Source organism: Cyprinus carpio, chromosome B9 (genome assembly GCF_018340385.1).
Source record: "Cyprinus carpio isolate SPL01 chromosome B9, ASM1834038v1, whole genome shotgun sequence".
NCBI lineage: Eukaryota > Metazoa > Chordata > Actinopteri > Cypriniformes > Cyprinidae > Cyprinus > Cyprinus carpio.
In genome coordinates, this window is record NC_056605.1 from 20,644,226 (window position 1) to 20,671,412 (window position 27,187).

General features: G+C 36.2%; 1 protein-coding gene across 1 annotated transcript in view; it reads left to right on the forward strand.

Annotated features, from left to right (window-relative positions):
• Positions 1-6,100: 6,100 nt before the first annotated feature.
• LOC109065598 (inactive phospholipase C-like protein 1) overlaps positions 6,101-27,187 on the forward strand; it is a 65,300-nt gene continuing 44,213 nt past the window's right edge. The window contains exon 1 of the mRNA XM_042731460.1: positions 6,101-6,850. Coding sequence (XP_042587394.1) covers positions 6,676-6,850 — 175 coding nt within the window. The 5' untranslated portion in view covers positions 6,101-6,675. The remainder of the gene's footprint in view (positions 6,851-27,187) is intronic.

A 27,187-nucleotide genomic window follows, 5' to 3' on the forward strand; every position in this document is an offset into this window, starting at 1 on the left:
GTTGAGGGAGGCATTTAGAGGCCATCTGGATCTTGTTTGTGCATTTTAGAAGTAGCACATGGCTAAAGCGCAAACAGACATGCGCCACTGTTGCTGAAAAACAAAAGATAGTAGGCTACCTTTTCTCTTACAAAAGAAAATAAGAGCATTCTGGTAATAAAACATAACAAAAGAGAGAGAAGGAAGGAAGGTGGGGGGAGCAGAGGAAAGCTAAGAGACACAACTCAAATCAGTGTGTGTATTATGTGGCTCTATTTTTACACAGTTGTGTGTGAGTCAGACTTCACCCAGGCTAAAACGGAACAAAAAAAAAACTAAACATGAAACTACCAAAGCAGCTTTCTACTGTACCACCTGTCAAACTTACAGCTGAAAACAATGCCCACCTGCTGGCCATGAGCACCATGCTGAACAACAGTCTCATTAACCAGCCACAAAGCGGCATATATTTGAAAGCAGCTCATTTTAGTGGCTTTTTGTGTCGCTTTATTGTTTTGGCTCTTACTGTTCAGAACACAATAGTTATGATTAGGGATCAGTTTCCATAGTTTTCAAAATTGATTCTTTGAAAACATCTTTGTGTCAAATTTCCTGTCATTCTTTTTAGATTATGTGGCCTTGGGTTGCCCTTTAACACAACAGACATCTGATCCATTTATGGATTATAAGAGCAAAATCCAAAGTTGGAATGATATGGATAGTATTTGATAACCTTTCTTACAGAGGTTGACAGTAGTGAAGTATGTTTACTTTACTCAAATAAATGTAAAAAGTATCTGTAGTTTATCAGTGTTTTTTCATACTTTTTACTGCACTACATTTCATAAATTAAAAGTTGTTAATTTTGTTAATGTTAAGTTGAACATTAAAAATGTTCTTGTACTCAAATAATCTTTGAATTACTTGAGTAAAAGTAAGAAAGTAATAGATTTCTGATGTGATGTGTAATGTAATTTGTAATGTTTTGTTTGCCTACAAAACCACCACTGGCTCTGCACCCCTTTACCTAAATTCATTACTACAGACTTATGTAGCCTCTAGAAGCTTGTGTTCTGCAAGTGAATGTCGCTTTATTGTACCATCCCAAAGAGGCACACAGTCACTTTCACTGACTTTTAAATTAAATGTTCCCTCCTGGTGGAATGACCTGCCCAACTCAATCCGAGCAGCTGAGTCCTTAGCCATCTATCTATCTATCTATCTATCTATCTATCTATCTATCTATCTATCTATCTATCTATCTATCTATCTATCTATCTATCTATCTACCTAGCTACCTAGCTACCTAGCTACCTACTAGTTTTCTCAAGCCAACTTCAATGTTTTTCTTGACAAACCTTTTTATCTAGTTGTATATATCATGCCAGTCTCAGTTTCAATCTCGACAGTATGCCACACATCTGTGTGCCTCTTAGTCAGTGCTCAGAAATAACACTGAAAACCAAGTCTGGGTCCTAGACCGGAAACCACTGTCATTCTGAGACCACACCCAGAGGACACCGGGAAGGAAACCCATGCCTTCTTTAAACAGACAGCGTAGGAAGGAAACAGTAGGTAGTCAAACTGACACAAAACTAAATGCAAATTTAAAACACTAATTATTTATTTTCAAACTAGTATTTCCAAAAATTACACTAACTATTCATTTCTCATCTGTCTCCATATTTTCATCCCAAAATACAGACTGAAACACATCACTCCACGTTATAATCCCACCTCTGTTCCTGTGAGATTAAACTGGCCTACATCAGTCGCTCTGACACATAATCCTGACTCTACGCAACCTAGTCATCTTTGCCTGAGCTCCAGTGAGATCATTTCTGGTGAAAATCAAATGTAACTTTTTACAATCATTTTCAATGTTAGAGTGACACAATGGGAAGCAATGTCACCTAACAGCAAGAAGACCCCCAAAGAAGGCATATGACGTAGTTTGGAAACTATGATGGATGGATTGATTTCAACATTTATTTTAAACTGGTATTTCTTTGTTTGTTTGTTTGTTTATTAAGTTTTTTACGCCATGTTAGCATCATGGCTATTTACATGGCAAAAAAGTTCAGTATCATCCATAAGATTTACATTAAATAAAACATTTCAACTTAACATAAGATAGAAAATCTAAAATACATTTAGGTGGTACATTTTCAAATATTCCATGCAAGCATGTTTCTGAATAAAAGCGTTTTCTAGCAGCATCATAAAAATTACAATTCAACAAAATATGCTTAATAGTCAAAGGAACTTTACATGAAAGACATAAAGGAGGAACTTATCCTCTTTATAAAAACTCATGGGTAAGTCTTGAATGCCCCAGTCTAGACCTAGTAAAGACAACTTGATCATGTCTTGATTTAAAATTATAGAAGCTACTTCTTTTTATACTAGGGTTTATTTCATACAGCTTATTATTTTTATTTCCATCCCATTCTTTCTGCCACTTATTAGTTATATATAAATTAATTGGCATTTCTTTGTACTTGATTTAGTGAATGAATGGTATCTTATTCCATTTTATGAGGAAATTAAAAGGCATTGAACTACATAATATAGGGGAGACTGAGTAGTGTTGTTACAAAATGCTAATTGTAACCAATCAGAAATGAGATACAGGATTAAAATCACTATATCAGACATGGCAACCACCCTACTCAGGTGGATGTAAAGTACTTTTTTGAAAAAGACAAAATGTTAAACTCCCCCATTCTCTCTAACTATTGATCATTCTATTGAGAAAAAATCTGCCAAAAAAATTACAAAAAAAAAAAAGATTATATTAAGATTGCTCAGCTCTGATTTATCATTCAGAAAATAGAAATTGAAAACTGGACTTCTTAAGGAAACATAATGGCCATTAAACTGCCTCATGAATGAGCGAATTCAGTTTTGCAAATGATTGCTTCACGTCTCTTCTCCAATACATGTGACACAGCGCTATCTAGCGTTCAACTCATACAATAATCCTGTATTGAATAGTGATTTTAAAAATGTTTAGCATTACAAATTAAAATTCCAATTTAATTTCATGTCACTATGTAGATTCAATAGAAAAAAAGTAACAATCATGTCTGATAGAATTTTCACTCATCTCATTGTGTAATAGAATTTGGTGTGGATCTTTTGCCTCTAACTGTGATAAAGAATTAAACTGAATATCGACCAATATCTAAATATCGATATTATAAAATGTATCAAAATATACTGTGTAAAATCCAGAAATCCAGATATTGTCATTGTCTGTAGGTAATAAACTGACTGAATAGTACAGCTAAAATATTATGCAAATTCTGTTTTAACATATTCCCTCTTGTGAAAATGTGCCCATAACTTACCATTTTATTTCATTTTTATTCTATAATTATTAAAAACAAATTAGTAATATTTAAATAGCTGCTTTATTAAAGAATGCGATGTAATAGTCATTTTTCCTTCCCAAACCATCAGTCATTTTATTATACAATGTAAAGCAGGGATGGAAATTTACTAAAGTGTCTTAAAACCGGTTTAAATGAAGACTGTAGCACTAGAAACATCTGTTCAGTTAAAGTGGTAGGCCTAAGCTAAATTTGTTCACCATACAAAACTAGAGGAAATACATAAGTTAAACATGACTGTTATGACTGAAAATAATGCAAATTCTGGTTTCTTTAAGGTTTGTAGCATCTTCCTTCTATAGTGAAAATGAGTTCGTGACCAGCTGCTCCTACTCTTTTTACTATTTTCCGTGAAGCTCTTGAGAGCGTATGATCCAACACGAGAAAAGCATTTCCGTTTTGAATGTGAGGAGATGTAAAGTGCAGATCGAAATGACAGAGCAATACCTTAAACAGCACAGAGATAAGAAATAAACCGCACTGATAGAAACTAGATTATGTTGACTTCAAACTACTTTCAACCTTCTTAAAGCTTTTTGTGTAGTGCATAGACAGCTTTCGTTCAAAACCTCTCATTAACACATAGTGAACATTTTGATTCTGACTTTTTGTAATACAATTGAAGCAATAAAGAATTGAGATAGGCTGCACCTGCGCCTGCTGTTATCACGTTCCACACCGAAGCAGAGCTGAGGAGTGAAGGACACAGAGATAAGAGCAACACGACCCTGACACACATCTGTCACCCTTCACACTCGCTTTGGCTCTCCAGCAATAACAAACTCTACAAACACTGACATATTTAAACGAAGTTTACAAGACAAGGCTACCAGGAAACGATTTATATGGGGATCCTAACACAAAAGCATACAAGATGTGCCATATTTTCAAAGTAAACTGTTAATTTTTTTTTAATGCTAAGGTTCTTAAATCGTTGTAATAATTCACGTTATACACTTGAGGGCGTTACACACATAAGGGTTAGTTCTTAGTGAAAAACTATTTATGATCGCACACTTCCGTGAATATTGCTGTATGTTTTTGGAATATTTCAAGATACGCGTGCACATACATTTTCGTTATTATAGTGGACTCAAATCTAACCTCAATCATATAATTTTGCTGTGTTAGGTGTTAACCTGGTTCTAAAATGTGAACAAATTACAGAAAAACAGACATTGAACATTATCTAGCTATATATATATATAAAAGAAATACCACACATATGTTTCAATAATTAATATTAGAGGACACTAACACACTTTCTGATAGGTGACATACATAATGTGGCAAATATTAAGTTGCGTGTGAACTTGCTTTGCTTTGAGAAGATTTAGTTTTCAGACCTCTTTGCCTCATGAACTTTAGACACACACACATTCAACATCTTACACCAACTGTCTACTTTTGGCTGAATGGGCTGACTAAAACAAGCCCCGTTTTTAAACTCTAGTATTTCTTGTCCAAAGTTTCCATTTCATAACCCTCCCTTGCTACCCAGTGTGCGAAACATTTAAGGTGTGGCATAGTAAAGTATGATGTTAAAACACTAATCAGTCTTAAAGTGTATATTAAAGCTCTTTTAATGACACTCTTCTCACAGAGAGGGTTTAGTTTAACCATGACAACCAGACGTGAGCGGAAAAGCTGCAGAAAGGTGTTAGAGTTCTTAGCCCTATGCTAATGACCCTCAGCTTCTGTCTGCTTTTCACAGAGGACTTGGATCTCAAGCAAGCTCTCATCAGTTGGCTCATCCCAAGGTTTTTTACAATGTTTTTTTTACTCTGCATTTCTGTGTGAGTTTTATGAACCATATTCTCATGCCTTTGTCACATCAGGCACACAGAGGACGGTCCAGATGTCATTTAGGATTACATTCATCATTGAAGTGTTAAAGGCCTCATGTCAGTGTGGTCTTCAACAAATAGGCATTATCTAATAGTGGAGAATATTCATAGCAAAACCTGCTATAGCTGCTATGAAGGCCTTTGAAAGACACTTATTTTGTCAGGTACTGTAACTGACAAATATTAAAATAAAAAAAACGTAAGAAAAAAATTATTTATAATAACAAAATCAACCTTTAAAAATACTTTATACATAACAAAATCTATGAAGTAATGGTTATTTTAATTCAGTTTTAGTTATTTTTCTACAAGATAATGAAAATGAGAAAAGTTGCCTAGCTGAAATAAAACAAGTTTAAGTTTTTAATATTTTTTTAAGTAAAAGTTAATTTTATTTCAAGCAATAGATGTTATTATGGTTTAAGTTAAATATAATAACCCTGCTGTTTAGTCATATTTATTTCTTGCTGCATTGTTTGTTGTATAGGCAAATTTCCAATTTTTGTTGCACTTTAAAATCAAATGCCATAAACAAAAGAACGTGTTAATTCAATGACTGTCAACTGAAGATAATTATCACATTTTGAACGCTGCCTACTAAAATAGTGAGATATATCCTTTGATACACAACACCAAATCGTAAATATTTCATCCCCAAAATAGCTGCTTCGGAAAAGTGATACCCCAACCTTCTTTTCTCCCAAACATCTGGTAAACTCAAATGAGTAACATTCCTGAGGATCATACGCACTGGCTCCTCCTCTTTGAAAGATGAGCGATTGGAGTTTAGGAAAATTGGGAATGTCTGATTGGTCACGACGCCCGTCAATCACGAGCTTACGGACGCGAGGGGCGGGTTTAGCGGATCTAAGAGGTTGTGCCAGTATTAGTGGCGTTTCTCATTCTTGACTAACCAAACAACACAGAACACACAGTGAGATGTGGCGAACAACATCCATAACCAGTACTCCGGCGTTTCTTTTTCATCATGCTGACACAGAACGCGCACATTTGGGGTTGTGTTGATGCTTGATATTATTTGGTGACCCGCAATCTCTCCGCTCTCTTGCATATCTGTGAACAAATGTGCATTTTTTGCACGTGTTAGATACAGATTGTTTGACGCGCACTGGATCTATGATAGAAGTTAGGAACAGGCGGTGCTTTTTAACTTGTTGCGCGTTGATGCAAGTGTCCTCTTGCGCAAGAGAATGATTCATGAGCCAGTTATTATACATATAATTTGTTCTTCGAGCTGTGTGACTGGCAAAAGTCGCTTTAGGATGGGCTCAAGCAACGAGATCCATTCTCAATCTGCCGTACAGCCTGCGCAATTAAGTTAAATTGGACTACCGGAGCTACCCACAGACCCATATCAAGAGTTGGATGTGGATGTTCTTGGGTCCAAATACAGAGTAAAATAATACTGATTTCCCGACCAACTAATCTTGGAGATGTCGGAGTCTTACGAGGACGGGGTGTGCGGGGATGGAGCTCCGGACTTCATCCCACCGAGAGCGATTCGATCAGGCCGGCGGAGTGGACTCAGCGTGCCGCTGGTGGAGCGCGATGAGACGGCTCTCCTGGAGTCGGTGAAAGCGGCGCCGAGGAGGAGCAGCATCATTAAGGTAATAGCAGAAACACACCTGTGAGTTGTTAAGAGTTTGGTAATATAATTCGTACTCGATCTCGTCGTTTCAAACGAAAGTATAACAGTAATTCTGATCATGGAATAGTGTGCGATAGACCCCTCACCAAGTAAACAACAGCCTGTGTCCTTGCAGTTATACAGGTTATGACACCTGTATTCATTTCTCTCGGACATGCCTGAGGGTTTGTGACGTGATCAAGGTCACAGTTGTGGTACTTTTGTTTTACCGACAACCTTTTTAGCTACCAGTCTGGATATCAGGGTGTAGCAGTCCTTCCACTGGTTTTCTTTAGGACCCAGATCAGATGTGGCCAGCCAACATGCTACTATAAGTGTCAATAAAACATTTTAAAATTATCCTTAGAGATTGAGTGTGGCTGTCCATATTAACATCTGGTCAGATTCTGGTAAACACAAAGTAAAAGTTTGATTTAACATACTGGATTTGATAGCCTATCAACTTTTTCTCTTCTCTTTTTAAAAAATGCTGTGAATAATATGATAATTCACATTTTATTATTTGCATTGTTTTCAGACCCGTGTCCCATTTAGGGTTTAGAACTTTCGCAGCCTGGTTTGGAAACCTTGATGCAACTATCACTTCAGGATTCTGTTACTCACATTCCTTATGAATTGAAATTATGTTCAGTACATCATATACATAAATAAGTACAATTCTGCATTACAGATCTTTTTGTTGTACCTTGAATCCTTGAGATTACTTGCTGGATTCACACATCCTCACCTGTGAAATCACCTGAAAGTAGATCTGTAATCAAGAGAAAAGCTTTTGTGCCTTTAGTGGAATTGTGATCTTGCCGTAAGTTGATGTTCTTTTAGACCTTCATAATTAATAATGTCTCTCATCCACATAGGGTCAAAAACAGGTTTTTTTTTCATTTCAGGTATGATTTTGTATGTCACTAAACTAGTCATTAAGTAACATAACCACAGACTTTTGGACTGCTTTTCAAGGATGGAAGCATTTTAGTTCACGTTAACACAAAGTTCAGTGAAATGAAAAGAGCCAGAGGCCGTTTTCCACAGAATGGTTGTTACAGTATGTAAACAGCAAGGCCATTGTGGCCTAAAGGTTGACCTGAAACAATTCCATTTTGCAAGAATAAAGCATAGACAGTGACTTCAAAGAGATGAATGAAATACCCATATTTACCAAGTAAGAACTTTCTCAGTGCTTATAATGATTACTGAAGAAAAGGCCATGTTAAGAGGTCAGATTAATAGCCAGACGTGTTCGAAACACAAAAATGCCCTTAGGGTCTTGGGTTTACTAATGCTTTAGATAATCATTGATCTAGTGTTACGGAGTAATGCAGCAATGACTCTACATCAGTGGTCTGCAGTGAAGGTCAGCCAATTAGCTTCAGCTTTATTAGGTAGAAGGATTAAGGAGCAAGCCAGTGACTGCAAGGGGTTTCTAGCTATTAGACACCACACATGTAGAGTTTCTGTAAAGCACAGCACTTGATAGTGGCTGTTGTTGCAATGTGATATAAAATGTTGGTTGTGCTCATTGTTTTTGCATGGCCGTAACTGAAACCTTTGAGTCTTTTGTGATGTTCTCTTATTTACAGTTCAAGTTCTTCTCGTTTAGACATTAGATTTTGCATTTACGACAGTGAAGCTCCAGAGAAGCTCCAGAGAAGCTTGTGCTGCTACTCCTCACAAGACTGTAATCCGTAGTTGGGTGCTGCCCATAACCATGTTCAGTACTTTCAGTGCTCGAATAGGCTGTCTTAGTTCAGTGAGCAGGAAGTGGCATAGGGTAATTGGCAGATGGCAAAGAAGCTGATGATGATAGAGTGGAGAGAGGAGGCAGCGTTCATGTGACTCATCCCAGCCCGGGTTCTTGGTTCTGTTTGTTTGAGATCCAGAATGTGAGTAATGTTTCCTGTCCTCAGCCAAAGTGTGCAGCCCTCCAAGACAATGTTCAGAGCCATCATTGTTTTTAAATGGATACAGAACTTGTAGCTTATACCTATTTAATACAGCCTGTTACTTACAGAACTCCCTCTGTGCAGTAATGCATGTACAAGAGCACTGCACATCAGTGTAATAAGCAAATGGAGCTGAACATACAGCATCCCTGAGCAGGCAATGACCTAACCTGTCCGCATATGCCTGTATGTTCTTGACCGAGATGATGGTAAAAATAACTGATTTGTGTTCTGGCTGTTCTTGGCGAGGGAATGACCTAGATTAATTTTCCCAGATTAATTTGCTATACATGCCTTCTTGAACTGCTAACATGGTTAAGCATTTGCAATTCTTGACAGTCTGGATAATAACCACTTAATGACTTGCTTGTTTGAAATGTACTTGTGCTCTCATGGTTGATTAAGAGAAATCGTAGGCCTACGTACATTTCATTGTATGTGGACAGTGGAAGGGGTGTTAATTAGGAATATGAGTAATGTGTCAAAATTTTACTCCGTATAGGTCAGAGTATCCAGTCAAAAACATAGCTACACAAGTGAGTACAAAATGTTTAATTTATTTGTACTTAATTATTTAAAATGAATACATTTTTGTTAGCTCTAGAAATCAAAGATTTTCAAGAACTTCTAGAGTGTAGATTTAGTTTTTGATGTAAGTTTAATTATATATGCAATTATATATTGTAAAGTATTTTTTTTATTATTTTGAAAAGTAACCTGTTATTAATTGGATTAGATTATTTCAGTAAAGTTGAAAAAATTAAGTCATGTAGACCTGTGAATTGTTATTTGTACTTTGAAGATCTAAATGACATTGTGAAAGAAATTAAAGAGTACAGTTATTCAGATATTCAGATTCTGTAATAAAAAGAAATTAACAGAAATGTATCTTAGATATATTAAAGAAGTACAGTTACTCAAGTAGTTTATATGTACGTTGTGTTTTGGTATGATTTTCATGAGGAAATAGGAAACCACTCAAATTTAGTGAGCATTGACAGTGAGCTTTAGGTTGAGCAGAAAAACAAACTTGGGGAAGCCCGTGCACAGAGCCCTGGGGAACACCTTGCTTGTTTTTTTAGCCTCATGAGCACTTTCCATTTAATCAGTGCTGTCTGACTACAGCTTAGTATAGTATATCCAATACAATGTTCCACACAATCTCTACCTTACATTTTGCCATATTTGCTGTAATTTAAGATACACTTCCTTTTCTTTCTACTTTGCCATTCTCTGTCATTCTCTGTCCCACTTTACTTCGTTTCCCACTCAGGTCTCTTTAGCTGTCCCTCTCCCCTCAGTGTTCTCATGCAAACAAAACAATATCTAATCTTGCTTATTAAAGATTAGTTCATTAAAAAATTAAAACTGTCATCACTTCCCCTCTTGTTGTTCCAAACCTGTATGAATTTCTTCTAGAACACAAAGGGAGAGGTTTTGAAGAATGTACCAGTTGTACTTTTCAATGTTATCAAAATGAATGAGGAAATGATTAAAGCTTTCAAATTTCAGTGTGAGTAAATTCAGACTTTTTTGGAAATTGCTGAATGTTATTTTTATCGAAGCACAACTGAACCAAAATCCAAATTCTACGTGTTCTAAAGAAACCCCCAGGCCCTTTTCTAGGATCCATTATTCTTTTTGTTTACCAGTTTGGTAATATGACATGCTTTTTGATCTTTTTGATCACAGTAAACTTTGTTCTGCAGCGTTGCACTCTGCTCTGGACAGTGATTGTTTAGAATGCGTCACTGGCTGCTGGTCAAGAGCAATAACAATGTAGCTGCTATGACACTGTGTGACTGACTTTGTGGTTAAGTGGGCCTGTGTACGAGTGTTTGTCGGTGTCCTGAAGGCAGACTGGGACCTCTGTCCTCTAGTGTCACTCGGCTACTGGTGCCACAATCCTCTGATTGCCGTTATCCTTCCAATCTTACACGAGCGCTCATCAAAGCCTCTGGGGCCTCATTTGTGATCAGAGGCCTAGTGTGTGTGTCTGTATGAAGTTGGTTTATAATCCAAATCTGCTTGGAAATCTAGATGGGTACAGCAACCACTAAAGTTGTTTTATGACTGTCTGTGTGTCAGTGGGGAAGTATACACATTCTTTTATCAGAGGATGCAAATTTTGACATTTTCATAGCCCTTTTCCTGTGCATATTTTATAGAATTTGGCTCAGTTTCCTAGTAGTACCTCCAGTGACTGCTCCTCATTAAAATTGTTTTTTCTTAACATTTTCTTGCTTTTCAGTGCCAGGTGAAAACTGGACAGCAATTTTGCTTTGAAGCTTGTGAGGAAAGGGCAAACTAATTTTCTTTTTAGACAAATTGCCAAAAGCTGACTGAAAGACTTATAAGGTTCAAACATCATTTCCTAAACTTTTAATCTAGCTGCCCATTGGTTGTTGTGGCAGCCTTCAAATAGCATTTTACGGTTATCATCACCCGTTGGTGTGGAGACAGCTGGAATGCAAAGAAGTCAGGAGTGATACTGAAAGTGTGAGTGAGAGAATTTCTGAGGTAAAGGAGTATGATAGCTAAAGGAACTTTCTGTGTATAGCTTCCTGTTTAGTAACACCCAACCCACAGCTGATGTTGTTCTTGTCTGGTGCACGCTTTTACTTGTGATCATCTACATCAGAAGTACATCTGATATTGGCACTGTAGTGTATGTGCCCATTACGGTGACAACGGTATTCAAAAAAGCGACTTCAGGGGATGGAGGAAAGGCAGAGGTACTACAGATATCAGAGTGTGACTCTGAAAAAGCAGTGACAAGGGAAAGCCATGCGATGGGTGCTAAGGCGTAGACAGGAAGTACAGTACAAAAGATCACATGATAGCATGAAAATATAAGCATGTGAATGAGATGGAGCAGTGTTGAACTGGTTGGTAATTTCATCACTAGAACACTTTTTATTTCAGGGTGGAGCTCAGCATGTGGCCACTCAACTGAGAGGAGCCAAATTAGAACTGCTCCCTTGGTAGACCACAGCCCATAGGGAAGTGATCTCTGGTTGTGGGGGTGGGGTGGGTGGGGTGTAGTGTTAGATGTCTGGGGCTAACACATAGAGACATGCTCACAAACACGCCGTCTTTGGTGATGCATGGTAAATAAATGAGGGATGATATGACTCGTAAAGGGTAAGTATCTGCTCAGGTTCTTTGTATTGTTGTGTATGCTCATCTTGGGTGAAGTTCTCACCCTGTCAGGGTGAAATTTACTCTGTTATTCCAGGCTGCAGTTTGTCATAGAGGTTTCCCAGCCCTCCCCGGGCCTGGCACACAAGGCACAGGCAAGAATCTCGGAAGACTGAGACCCTAGAGACAAGTGTTCTCAGAATACTGGATGAAATGTTCATCAAATGTTCAGTGTTTGTGGTCTTTGAAGTATGAAAAAGATTTGACAAACTAGAATTCAGCAAAAAAATTGTTGCTTTTTCTGTTTAAAAGTTTAAAGGTGTAAAGTATAAAAGTGTATTCTTGTGTTTATTTGATTAAAATGCAGTAAAAACAGAAATATTGTGAAATATCATAACAATTTAAAATAACTTTTTTCTATTTTGATATTGTATATGTAGTTTATTCCTATGATGGCAAAGCTGAATTATCAGCATCATTACTCCAGTCTTCAGTGTCACATGATCCTTCAGAAATCATTCTAATATGCTGATTTGGTGTTTTTCATTGTTATTTCCTATTGCTGCTTATTCAAACTTTTTTTCAGAAATCTTTGAAGAAAAGAAAATTCGAAAGAACAGCATTTATTTGAAATGGAAATCTTTCTTCTGTCACTTTTGATTAATATAATGTGTCATTATTAAATAAAAGTATTAAAGTATATTATATTATTTATATTATATTATCTCCTGCATGTATATTGCATGTAAAAGTGGCAGGTTTTATAGGCTTCACATGGTTTTGAATGGAAAATTGGATACAATTCTAGAATTCACAATTCTGCTATACCTACTGGATACAATAATATCACAATTCTATAATCCATGTTAACATTTGTAATTTTTACATGTGGAACTGTTTATTTTCTGAACATTTGTGCCGTGCAATGTCATGCTCCATTGACTTCTGTTATAAATGTATGAAGTTGATGCTGGTGCTTCATTTACCAATTTAAACTGATTGTTGTGTCTAGAGCAGGCATTGTTCAGTCTTTCAGGCAGTTAAGCTAGGAGAGCGAGTCCAAGAAAATAAAGGGCAGGCCAGCAAGAATGCAATCTTGGATTCTGAATTGCCATGATTTCACTCCAACTCACCATGGAAATCACTGGCGCGCAGTTGGGCTACCATGGCAACCGATGGGCCTGACACAATCCACCTCAGTGTTCATTGACATGCAGAAAGCGGTTTTGTAGTCTGGGGTGTGGTCACAACTCTGTCAGCTGAGGTCTACCCAACATGCACTCATGTTCTTGTTCCTCTCTTTTAAGCACGGCCTGGCGTGTGTCTCTCGCCAGTGTCTGTGGGAATGTGATATTTCACTTTGGAAGAATGACAAGAAACACTTAAGGGTTCCGCCGAGTTTCACCCATCTGCACTCCATCAAAAGAGTTGTCCTGTGAATAAGAACAGACAGAGAGATTCTCCATGCACTAATTTCCTACTGTAAATTCTTATTTTCATTCCTCCTTCCGCAGATAAAAACAGCTTTTGGTCCCTTGACAGTTGTGTGTTTAGGTAGTGCAAAAGAGGCATGCTATGAGAGAGGTGATTCCTAAACGAAGTTTCTATAACAGGATTACATTTCTAATTGCTTCTCTGAGTAGCAGTAAGAGGGGAAATGAGAGGAAACAAAAGTGGACAACTAGAGGCAGATATTAGAGCATTTGAAAAATAATATTTCAGGTTAAAAACAATTGAAATCTTATCGACAGGATTTTGGCATGCTGTGGATTTGTAAAAATTTGCTAACATTGTCTGTACAGTAATGAACTTACAATGTACTGCACGAGGCAAAGAAAAAAATTGCTGATCACCCCGTTTGACCTTGATAATGATGTGATATCAAAATTTCACTACATGATTACCGTGAAGAAAAGAATTCATGATATTATTGCCTTGTATGGAAATTTAGAAAATATGAAACTATCAGTCAAATATCCTAACACAGTTTTTTTGGTCAAAAAAGTGTTTTGTATCACATAACATTTCGGTGTGAACAGAAATGCTCAAAAACTCAAATAAAAATGTATGTACTTCGGCTGAGATAGATTTTCTGGATATGTGCATGAAACAAAATGCACATTATTGTGATGGATTTTTTCCCCACAAAATTGTGTTTTCCTTGTTTTTATCTACCTACACAAGTTTGTGCATTTTTTTCATTTTATCTTAAATATTCTGAATGTTGCTAAAGGTATAGAGCATTGTGAGATATTAAAAAAAATTTTATATCAAGCTAAAGCAATGATTAAATAACAAGCATTATTTTACTGAAAATATTAATCTAAGTGCTTTGACAAAAGCATGAGCTGCGCATTTCTCTTTTGAACCCACCTGGCCTGTTTGCCCATTTTCCATTATAAGTGCATTACTGTAAACCAAATTTCTGTTTATGTAAACACATGAAGGGTGAGTTGAAATTATTTTCTGTGGTAATCAACAGCAGGCCTCAGAATAGTTGCATTTTCTCCTGGAATATTCCTTTTAAAGTGAGCAGATGGAGGGAACAGGTTGTTGTTAAATGAGTTAAATGTGAAATTTTTGTTTCAGTTTGAGAATTTGAAACTAGCCATTGTCTTTATAGCCAGGGGAACTGACAATATCAATAAATGACAGTAAAACAGATGGAACATTTGTGTAGACAAAAGTAGAACCACTTATGCTTGAATTCTGAAAGTGTGTTGTTTTAGGTCTCTAATTTTTTCCATGTTTTTCCAGACTCCTTCAGTTCAAAACCTCAAACCGAACCCTGTTACAAATCAGTTCTTGAATCCAAAACAAAACTTTGTTGACTATTATATCTGATTACCTATAATGCCACTATCCACATGTATGTCTGATTTTGGCATAAACCTTTTAATTGGCAGTTTTTAGTCTTCAGGCAGTTGTTCTACCCTTATTTTTCCATTATTTGTTCTTTTGTTGTTTTGGCTGAAAGTCATTCGTTCACTTTCACATTTCTCCATCTCTATCCCTGATGCTTGGCAGTCACAGAGTAGGCACTTCTTGTGCCGCACCAGGAATTACAGTGCCAGTGACCCTGTGATCTTTAACTCTCAAAAGAGGCAGATTGGGCAGTTTCCATAGTAATAAATGGGAAATATCGGCTTTTCAGCTTCATCCGTCTCTCCTTTTAAGTCTTTTCGTCTCTGTTGCCTTATCTCTGTCTTTGCACACTCCCTGCTGTCCAAGAACAGTCCTATGAGAACCGCAGTTCGACACGTTACAAATCGCTGCTGCCAAGAACACAGGCTTATCTCTTTTCATCTCTCTCTTTTGGCCTCCATTTGTCCATCTCTCACTCTGATTTTCTGTCTGTCTTTTATCTGATCCCTATAGTTTTTTTTTTTTTCCAGTGGGACGTAGACAAATGGACAAACCGGATGAGACCAAAACAGACATAGAAGAGAGGATCAGGCCTGCAGACAGGCAGAGATTTATCAGATAAACTAGAGAGAGAGATGGAGAAAGACAGATGATGGAGGCAGACAGTTTTGCCAGTAAGGACATCATTAAAGAAAGCGACCGTTCAAAATCAAATTTTGAAACCTTTTATGAATAACTACAGACTATTGGATATAGAAAAGTTTATTTTATTCAGATATCCATCTACCTCTCTCTCTGTCTGAAACATTGATGACTTTGCATTCTGAGTGATTGATGATATTATTTGTTTTTCATGGTTTTCAAAGGATATGATATGTGTGTTATAAATGAATCTAATAGGGAAAAAAGTCTCTGCTCCACAAAAACAAAAGTTTTTCTTTCCAGTTTAATTTCTGACCATGAGATAGAGTGTGAATTATTTACTCAGGGTAATTATAAACAATGTGAAAGTATGAAAGCCCATGAATGGGTGCATTGTCACAGGATCAGTACATAAACCTACAGCTGCTGCTTCAGCTTTTTTGTACAGTATATAAATGACTGTAAAAGACTCTGCATTGTAGGCCAAAACACACACACACATACATATGTGTATATGTATATATATATATATATATATATATATATATATATATATATATATATATACACACACACACACACGCACGCACGCACGCACGCACACACACAAACAGCACCATACACATGCCTATGCACCACAAACATGCAGCAAAACAAAACAACTCTGGGCCTGCATTCAGATACAAACAGGGACTAATTAAACTAATTAGTGTTTTAGTAGTGTAAAGAGATCTCTGAAGAGAAGTCAATTTGGTGTTGTGGTTTTGCTGCTGTGGCTTTTTTTTCTTTGCCCTCAGGCTTCAAAGCTGTGTTGGCATGAGCAAACTATTGTGCTCATGGGGATAAAGGTTCACTTCCGGCCTGCTTTCATACCTCTTCCCGTCTCTGTAATATGCGATATGCTTATTTAATTTTTGTTTATATTAATAGAAATTTAGAAACCACCCCCATTAGATTTTTTTTTTGATTTGTGAAACCTCTCTTTGTCCTGTTTTAATCTGTACAGATGTTGTGGTTTACCAAAACATACAGCATACATATGAAGCTGTGGTACACTGTACATATTTCCTGTAGCTCAACTTTTGAGCATGAAGCTATAGCGACGGCAAGGTAGTTTCTCAGGAACCATTCAAACTGATAAAATGTATACTGTACCTTGAATACACTGTAAATTGCTTTGGATAAATTGTCTACCAGATGATTAAGTATAGATGCATACATTAACATAAAATAAATATTTATTTCAAAATGGCATTTTAGTGTAGATTCTGGCTGCTGTCTGCAAATTACCTCCATCAGAGGAATGTAAATGCTTGCTTTTTTTTTCTCAAGTTAAATCAGGATCTCCATGAATCATGTATTTCCACTAAACAAAACATTTTACATTGAATAATTCAGCAGATGCTTTTAACCAAAGTGACTTAGAGATTAGGAATGCACAAGTGATTCTAACGCAAAAATGTACAAAGTTAAAAAATAACAAATTTGGCCAGAAGAGAAAAGGAAAACCCCATTAACGTAGCATAGCACTGTAGATTAATCCTGAGCTAATGACAGAATTCTGATCTCATTATTAATAATCCAACCCAAGCACTACAACAAAGAGAGATTAACACCAGCATTAGAGCAAAATGCAGAACAGAGCGGATTTCTAGTTTGAAAATCGCCGTGTTATATACAGTTATACACATTACACAAGAAAATAAAGTGTATGCTTATTTTTTTTTAAGTTTTCATTGTTTTTTTTTTCATCGGCTATTTATACATACATGCATACACATACATATAACTGAATGATTTGTTTTCAAAAGCTCTACAGTTATATTTAATTTACATTTGTTTATGTTTATAAACCTGCATGTTTATGTATTTATTTATATTGCACATTACACACCAAATGTTTGGTCAAACTTGACTGAAGTTGTGGTTGCACTTTATTTTACAGTATGTGCACTTACTTGTACCCACAGTGTACTTACCTAAGAAAGTACTGGCTAATATAAGGTTACTACATGTGTTAGTGTAAGGTTTTGGGGTAGATTCAGTGTTAGTACCTAATTATTACTCAGTTATTGCAACATCAACACTGAATTAATCTGACATTGAATTGACTCGAGCTGAATAATGACATTGCTGCCTTTTGTAGAACTGCTAATTGCTGATTGATGAACATCACACTCTTATTGATCTGAACTAAACCAATATTGAAATGACTTGAGATAAATAAATACACTATTGTCTTCTTAGAGCTACTTTACAGCAGAATCCATAGCTGAGTTTCCATGATTGATTCTGCTATTTCCAGTTTATTATTTTGAAGATGCTTTGACTGTCTGTATAAAGCACTATATAAATAAAGGTGACTTGATGGAATTTGTTTCTTGTAATCTTAAATATTTGCTTCAGATTGTTTATTTTACATTTATTTATATTTATAAACATGCATCATTTGCATCCCAATTTTTCCATAATAACCTTGAAAGAAATCTTCTTGTAACCATCATCATCATGTTTTCTTTCCCATTTTTCAGTCATGTCACAGTAGATGGAAAATATTGTTTGAGTCAAAGCCAATCAGCTGACCTGTAAATAAACACAGCATGCTTCACCTTTCACCTGCCCTCCACTGATCTCAAATCAGATTAACCTTAAAGCCTTCCATTGATGACTTCCACTGCAGTAATCTTTCGGCCTAGTTCAGATGCCTAGAAGTTGTGCAAATGAGAAGACCTCCCAGAGAAAAACAAAACAAACAAAAAACGCCCAAACAGTTACATTTTATGAACATTTTCAAAGTGTGGCTTGCCTGTGCAAAACTGTAGCCATGATAAATGGTGTTTTGAGTGTTGCCATGTGGTTAATAAGGTATTCTGAGTGGTCTCTTACTGCCCAAGTCTTAAGAGCTACTCACCATGTCTCTATGATATTCAGGTTTTTAGACATAACTCTGAATTCCTTCTTCAATGCAAGTATGTATTTACATAGGACCCCCTACCCACACATTTCAGTGTTTCTGTAGTTACCCAGTATGTCAGTCAAAGTCCCGTACACTGTTGCTGAAAGAGTATCCTCTCTGTATCTATGGTTACCCCAGCTGTCAATCACTCTCTCACTATGAGTCTCCACACAGGGGTAGAATTGCCGGAAGAGCTCAGGGTAAAAAGTAGGGCAGGTGGTGATATTGGCTCTTCCTGATGGATCTGGTGTGGAGTTTCAGGTTCAGACAGGAGCCTTCTGGAAAGCGTAATCAACCATATGTTGCTCCTGTCATAATTATAAAGTACCTGCGGCCAAGTCTATTATTTGACTCTGTGTGCTTGGTATAATTAAAACCGCATTAATTTGATTGTTCTAACAAATGTTCTCATGATATTCATTTACAGTAATTCAACAGTGACAGTATCGTGGTTTCAAAGATCAAGAATATTGCAAACTGGTACATTTGCACAAGGAAATAGCATTTGTAATTTTATGTATCTGTAGTTACTTTACTGTAGCTTTTAATTTAATTTAAGGTTAAATGGATGAGTTGCACTAGATGGTAAAAGTGAAGCAGCCAAGAAGTATCTAGGATACTAGGACACAGAATACTCCTTCAGTAAATGTTTAGCATTTTTGGGTTACTAATTAATTGTCATATTTATATTTGTGTTTTGGTGACTTTACAGTTCTTCTAAAGTGTTAAAAATGATAATAATAAATGATTAGGTGGTAAATAAATAAACATTTTATATTATTTTGGTTTTTATTTTTTTTAAGTAATTATTTTATCCATTGATTGTGACACTGAAGACTTGTGTAATGGCTGCTGAAAATTCTGTTTTGCCATCACAGAAATAAATTATATAATAGGAAATTATTTTAAATTACAAAATATTACAGTTTTACTGTATTTTCTTATCTTATAAATGTAGCCTTGGTTGATAATTGGTGCACAAGGGAGTTCTTTCAAAAACATCTGACCAACCTTTGAATGGTGTACAGTATATAAAATAAAAACAAATTTTATAGAAATGATTTACTTGGATATCCCTTTTAATTTATCACTAATGTATTTCTTTCTTTTTTTTTGTATATGCTATTTTGCGCTTGTGTTTTATACAATTTCTCTCTGAATTATATTATATAGCTCCTGAATATTGACGTATTGTATAAAATTACATTTTTATCCCTTCTGCCATAGTTAAATGACTTTATCACTGGCTCACACTCTCTTCCATGATGTCAGCATATCGTAAACATTTCAGTCAAGCTTAGTTACAGTGCAGGCTGATTTATTACATATTTCTGTGTGTCCGCCTGCTCTCTAATCGACCCGCTCCATCTTAGTCTCTGCCCTTTCACTATCTTATTTAATGTGTCTGCACACTCCCTGTCTCTCTGCTTCCCCCTGTCTGTCCATCCGTCTGTCTCCTTGCCTCGTCTTACTGCCTGGCTGTTGTTTACCGCTCTTGATTCATCATCTTTGTGCCTGTGTCCACATGTCCCCTCCTTCCTCCAGATCTCCTTCAAAATCCGCCCCTCGCTTCCATTGAAAACGTTTTGTCACACTTAACTTGTGTGTCTTCGATCCTCGAGTGAGTCTGTGTGTTCTCCTGTCATCCATCTCTCTTTCTCTTACACTTTCCCTTGTCACCGCGTCCCATCTGCCATTCCCACTCCTCTATTTCTCTGTGTCCTCTTTGATGTGTCCTTCCTCCTCCTCTTCCTGCTTGCTTCGTTTCATTGAGCTGTCTCCCACCTGTCCATCTGTCTCCCTCTTTCACTCTCGCTCTCATTTCTCTCGCTTCTCTCTCTTTCTCACCCACTCCCACCATTCCTTCCCTCCTTGGCCTCATTTCTTTTCACAGTTTCATCACTCAGTCATTAATCCTGCTGGCCCCTCCATTAGCGAAATCTGAGAAAATTCTCCTCACAAGCCTTTTCAGTCTTATCTTATAGATACACAATAGAATAAAACATAAAGGTGAAGTGTGCCATTTTTGTGGCATTAAAATAATATTTCTATCATCATTTACGCACCCTCATTTCATTTCAAACCTATGACTTTTTTTTTTTTTTTTTTTTTTTTGTGAAGCACAAAAGGACAAATTATGAAGACTGGGCTCTTTTGTCTAGACACCTGCTCATACAATTACAATGAATGTTGACTGAAGCTTTTAAGATTATTAAAGGTCTCCATAAAAGTACAATAAATGCACTATAAAAGTAGTCTAAACAACTTCTCTATATTGTAAATATTGAACGCAAAATGCATTTAATTTACTTATTTATCTCTGTTAAATATGTTTAATTAGTTAGACAACTTTTGTATTTACATATTTTGTGTGTTGTTTATATATACATATTTAACATCAGACATTAATAAAATACAATAAAAAATAAAAAATAAATTAAATGCTCACAAAGATTTGTGTGTGTGTGTGTGTATATAGAATATAGAAGATATAGAACTTGTATACAATTAATGGTAATCTAAACAACTAATATTTAACAGCAAGTAAGTAAATAAATGCATATGGTGCTAAATGTATAGTGTACAAATTGCTATAGATAATATAGAACAACTTGTACACTGTAAATGTAGCACCATATTTATTCACTTGCTGTTAAATGTAATTAGTTGTTTGTTTAGTTACTATTTCCTTTGTTTATATATGTTTTTGTATTTTATTTATATAGTCTAGATAACTTATGAACTATATTATAATTATATTTAACACAAAATATATTACATTTATTTATTTATTTCTGTTAAATATAGTTAGGGTTGCTTAGACTACTTTTTTTATATTTATACATTTTATATCTATATACAGACAGACAGATAGAGACAGTTACCATCAAAATTGTAAAAAGTTGTGAAAGTCAAAAATCTCAGGTGCCTCATTAAAAGTTACTTTCGGAGCCAGTTTTCCATCCACTGTATCAGTTGATATTAGAATCATAATGCTAAATGATAACCTTTATATATCTGGTCACATTTGTTGTTGATGAAGAAGTACTTGAGTCTTAATGATGTGGCTTTGGTGGAACGCAAGACAAAAATATTTGTAATTATTCAGAGGAATGAAAAATGAATAAAATCTCTCTCTCTCTTCCTATGTTTTGTCCCAGCTTTGCCCTTGCCCCTCTCTCCGGTCCTCATGCTCTGGCTGTGTCTAGACTTCTTATTAATGTCAATTGGACTGTGCAGCCCACTGTACTAAAATGAGCCTAGAGCATCAGCCAAGAGTAGGTCGTCATTTGTTCTTGGAGATCCTGTATAAGTACATTGCTTTTGTCATTGTGTACTGTACACATGCATATTAAGATTAAGTGAACATTCATGTAAGTTCAGGTTAGCTTGTCGCGAATGCAGTCAGGTGAAACCATGACTTTACATGCAGATGCTCATTTGTTTATTTCTATTTGAAAGCATTGTATGAATGCAAAATCAGCATTAAAGTAACACATTACATGCAGACTGAACTGTGCCCCATCAGCACTTAAATTTCACTGTAGTTTGCCATCTGAACCCTTATGATATTCTGTTTTTCCACTCACGCATGCTTTCAAAAAGAAGTTCAGTGTCGCACTTAAATTGCGGCCCTTGTTTACATCTCTGAGAAGATGTTTTATATGCAGCAGCTTCGGTTCACTTATTGCAGGGTCAGCCTTCCTGGAGCTTCGACCTTTAGTTGAGTGCCTTTCCCATGCGCACAATGGTGAGAGAGGATATCTGTAATTCCTAAGTTAATAGATCATTCTACTTATAATATTCAGATTTCAGTTTTCCACCATGTTACATGATCCATGAAATAAGGCACAGCATTGATTTCAAAACTTGCCCAGGAATCACGCCAAAATGTTTCTTATCATGGCCAAAAAAGACCCTGTCATTTCTCTTTCTATTTCCCTCTAGGTCATCATCTTTTCTATTACAGATGTCATTCTTTTTTCTCAATTAGGGTCCTATCATGTCAGCATGTCCTAAAGCAGTCTTTCCTTTTCTTCCATTTTTCTGTCCTTCTAGTTCTCTTCCATCCGTTCTCAATTATCTGCTGTTTTCAGCCATTGAAGTGTCTCATTGGCTCTCTTCCAAACCCTAGGGAGCTGTCTACCTAGACAGGATTTTAAGTATCAAGCTCTTCCAAACACTATAGGCAGCAAAATGATGCTCCCCATTTCTGCCAAAAAAATGATAGCAGCATCTCATGTATTTTTCCAAGATAAGGCAATCCCAGAATGCATTGTGATGAGCTCAGGGAAATTTCATCCAAGGTGGTGAGAAGAACAAATAAAATTGTTTTTACAAAAGGCAACTCGCATGTATGTTCATTGTTCATGAGTATCAAGCTGCTTACAAAATGCTAATATCAGACTGACAAAGGGTCTGAATGTTTTGCAAATATCATTAAAATGGTTGGGGTCATTCCCTTTTTAAATACAAGAATGTCCCCTGTTTGAACAGTAGCTGCGTATTTGGACTGTAAATACGCCTCTCTTGGGGTTTGGAACAGAGCTTTCATTTTCAGTTGTCCTGTTGAGCTTGTTTCCTGAGATGATCTAGCACTTTCTCGCCCAATTTCGCACCCTGACTGAGAACCTTATTTTCTCTGTATGTTAGACAGCGAGCTGACCTTCACACCTGAGCAGGCTGCTTATGGACTTCTAGAGAAAGAGGCAGTATGGGACTATTTTTAAGAGGAGCTCGTTGTTCCACCATCGTCTTCTGCCATCATACAAAAACGATCACTGACAGCAGGTGTATGCAATAATTCGAATGCGATATTTGGCTGGATGTAAGAATTACATCAGTTTATAGCACATGCCATCCTTGTAGGCCACCGCAGGTCATTTGTTCACCGGGAGGGTCTTTGTTATAAGTTGATAAGCATTTGAAATGGAATAAATTTTCGCTTTGTGTTTCATTTAGGCCGACCGGAGCATCTGTGCACCCATGTGCTGTGGCCCCCATTGCCATGGTAACCATTACCCAGCAGCACTGATGAAAGCATGTCTCCTGCAGACGCCTCTGTAGGTCCTCATTACCTCACCATGTGTGTCTGCCACCGACAGAGTGAGTGTGAGTGAGCATGTCTATGTGCGTAAGAGAGAACGAGGTGAAAAGAGAGAGAGAGAGAGAAAAAAAAGATTAGGAATATTTATTGTGTTTAGAAGAGCAGAAGGGGAAAGAGGGATTTGATTATGGAGTATTATGCCCCCTTAACCTGAGTGCAGGCATATTTTTTTCCCTTTTCTGTCTTGCTTATTATTTCTCTTTAGACTATGTGTACATTGTGTACCGATGTAATTACTCAGCTGTCAATCATTTGATCTTATTTAGCTAAGCTGATAGCATCCTCATGATCTGTATCAAATTGTTCTTGCCAGAGAAGTATGTTGGAACTTGAGCAAAAATGGACAGGAACAGGAAGGAGGAGGATGCAAAAGCATTCCTTTCCTCTCTCCCCGTTTGTCTTTAATTATTTCTCTCAAATGACCTCTTTAATTGCCTCGGACGTCACACTGACAGACCACCCATGGAAAGCTCATGTAGCGTCTGTTGCATTTTGCACTATAATATAGCAAAAGCTTTTTCGTGTTGGAAAGCTCCAATCTGATTGAATGACTAAATGCAGTTTGTGGGATTCAGGGTTCAAGGGTTTTCATCAGTGTGCAAAGTCATGTTTACAAGTTCCTGGTTATTGGTTTGCAGGATTTGTGGCATTGAATCTGATGGTTTAACAGTTTCGTTTGAGACAAATAAGCAAGTAAACCAGTTTGTTTGTTGGTTTTGTTATTATTTTCCTAGAAGTTTGTCTTTATTCTCAGAGTTAGATCTGATTAAATCTTTCTGACTGACCGCTGTATTTTATTTTATTTTATTTTTTATTTATTTTTATTTTATAATTAACGTATTTGTCCCAGTACCCAAAATCTTGCACCTTGTCCTAACCACATTGTTGTTATTAACAAAAAATAACACCATTAAAAATAGTTTCCATTAATTTAAAGGAGGTTGAAATAAAATAGAAATAGTAGATGGAAAAACTAACATTTAATAAACTTAAATGAAAATGAGAAATATTGGGTTGCAAGTAACCAAAATAAGTACTAAAATTACTAAAACTGAAACAGAAATAAAATAACACTGTTTTCAGTGTCATCCATTTTTTCGGGACAGAAACACTATACACAAGAGATGAGACGTTTTGCTCTACATAAGAATTTTTAGCAGTAGTTAGCCACAGTTCATGCAAATAAATCTAACTCTTAAGTATAAACACTGTGGTTTGTATGCAAGCAAAGAAAACAGAATTACCATCAGAAAGCTTTTACAGAGGATTATTGTGGGATATTTATGACTGCTCTAGCCTCGTGGTTTTATGTGCTACAGTTTGAGGCAGAGAGACAAGAGTTAATAACACCTATCAGATTAACACCAGTCTCTATGTGTGTTTGGTGTGTACTGGCCCAACACCTCTTATAGCTGTGAAGACGTCTGCATAAGAAATTGTTACAAAGCAAAAGCATCAGGAGGTCACTGATATTATTTGTAATTTTTAAATTCATTACAGTGACAATCAATCTCTTCAGCTAACCCCTAAAACCCAATGGACCCAACAAAATAAACTCAATTCTGCTTCCTCTCAGCTCACCCATTGGCCGTTGTGCTCGGTTCTTTGTTTTGATACTTGTTTCACCAGCACTGCAGAGACAATGGCTCGTTAGCCAATCATACATCCCACAGCGACAGTCGTCATCTCGGGTCGATATGGTTACAGTGATGACCTCACACTGTGACCGTAATCAACAGGACAAACAAGAGACGATTGGACATTATTATAAACTTACTGAACAAGAAGCCCTTCAGACTGAACAGTTATTATGAACCCCTCCGATTTGATATGATTGCACCGGTCTCTGAGGACAGCCGAGTTTATATGTCTACATGTGTGCGTCTGCTTCTTGAATGGTTTCGCTGATCTGGCTGATTGGTCCTGTGGGTGTACTAGCAGGAAACGGCACAGGAAAACTCCATGCCAGCTGTGTGAACTAGATTCGTTGAGATCATGCTTGGTTGGAGCAGTGAGATCATGTGAAAGAACATAAGAGAGGGAATTGCAGACACTTAGATGCCTGTGCTCAAGGCTTAGTGCGCTGTGGGTTAAATAGGGATTTTGGGGAACTCTAAAATCTTGTAGGGATTCTAAGTTTCACCAAAAAAACATGATTACCAGTGCTGAATCCTGTTTGTGAAAGTACTATTGCAAGCAAAAAATTAAGAAAGAGGAATCAAAAATTAAACTTAAAATGAGTTTCATCTTTTAAAGTTTAAATTTAAATTTCAACGTTTAAATTTAAAATGGCACAAAACCACCACTTAAGATTAAAAACGCAATTACAGTGTAAAAATGTTTCAAAATGGTAAATAAAACAAATTATTTGAGTATGTTTTACAATCAAAAATTTCTACTTCAAATTCTCATGCTTAATTTACTGTTTTACTTACCATTTCTTTGTAATTATTTGTAAAATGTAGGGGGCATTTACATGACACAATTTTTAAAACAAAAAACTGAAAACTTTTTTTTAACGATTTCTTTGGCTGTTCATTTACAAGAAAACTGTGTTTTGAGGGCCTGAAAACACAAACTTTTGAAAACTGGTTTCACAGTGCAAGAACTTATGAAAACTGTGACATCATGCTGACATCATTTCTTTGCAAAGCTACTTTACCAACTACTGGCCTGGCATGCATAATACAGTGTTTTTAGTTATTTTCACAGATCCATGTGAAAGGGGATCATTTTGACAACATTGTTAACATTGTTGCAAAACTTTTCCAAAATGCAAAGGTTCTGTTTTTAGTTCATTGTTCCCTTACACACACACACACACACACACACACACATATAAAAATAGTGCTGTCAAACGATTAATTGCAAATAATTGCATCCAAAAAAGATATCGACCGATATATCGATTTACCGATATTTAAGCATTTTTCCATAATTGGATATCAGTTTTGTATTATCGGATTCAACGATAAACGTGCCACCTTGTGGGTGTTTTGAGAATTGTGCACCGATAATCCGTCAAGATCCTCTCTCAATAAAGACGTAACTTGCATGAGTTAGGCTGAATAATCCAGCCATGAATGAGCGCATGTTGGAAATAAAAGCGCAGAATTTCATTCTCTCTCTGTTGTATATTTTCCTCACCCTAAATTGTATTAACATTTACTTTATAACCATTATTTCGCTAATAAAGATCTAAATAAATACAACTCTGTGGAAACCAGTTAGCCTATTTATTATCTCCGTGAGTGACCGCAGTTTGAGTATAGTTCTGTGTAACTGCATTGATAAACCGCGCAGTCTGCAGGCATTTTATAATCTAGAAGGACAGAGACATTATTAATAATTCTTATATAACATTCCATTTGAGAAATGCAATAAAATATTATGTTTTGTTTACTATATTCCAATATTCCAGAGAATATTATTCTGTGAATTAACATTATCCAGTGAATTATTAATGACTCTGTAGCTATTAAACGGCTTATAAACCTACTAAAACTGTAGTTTAAAATGTTTAAAAAGTTGATATGACTGTCATTTATTTATTTTCTCCATTTGAAAAAAATTTACATTCTACATTTATTTTGCTTATTGTTAAGTGTTGTTGCAGTTGATGATTTTTATAAATAAAATGTGTTTT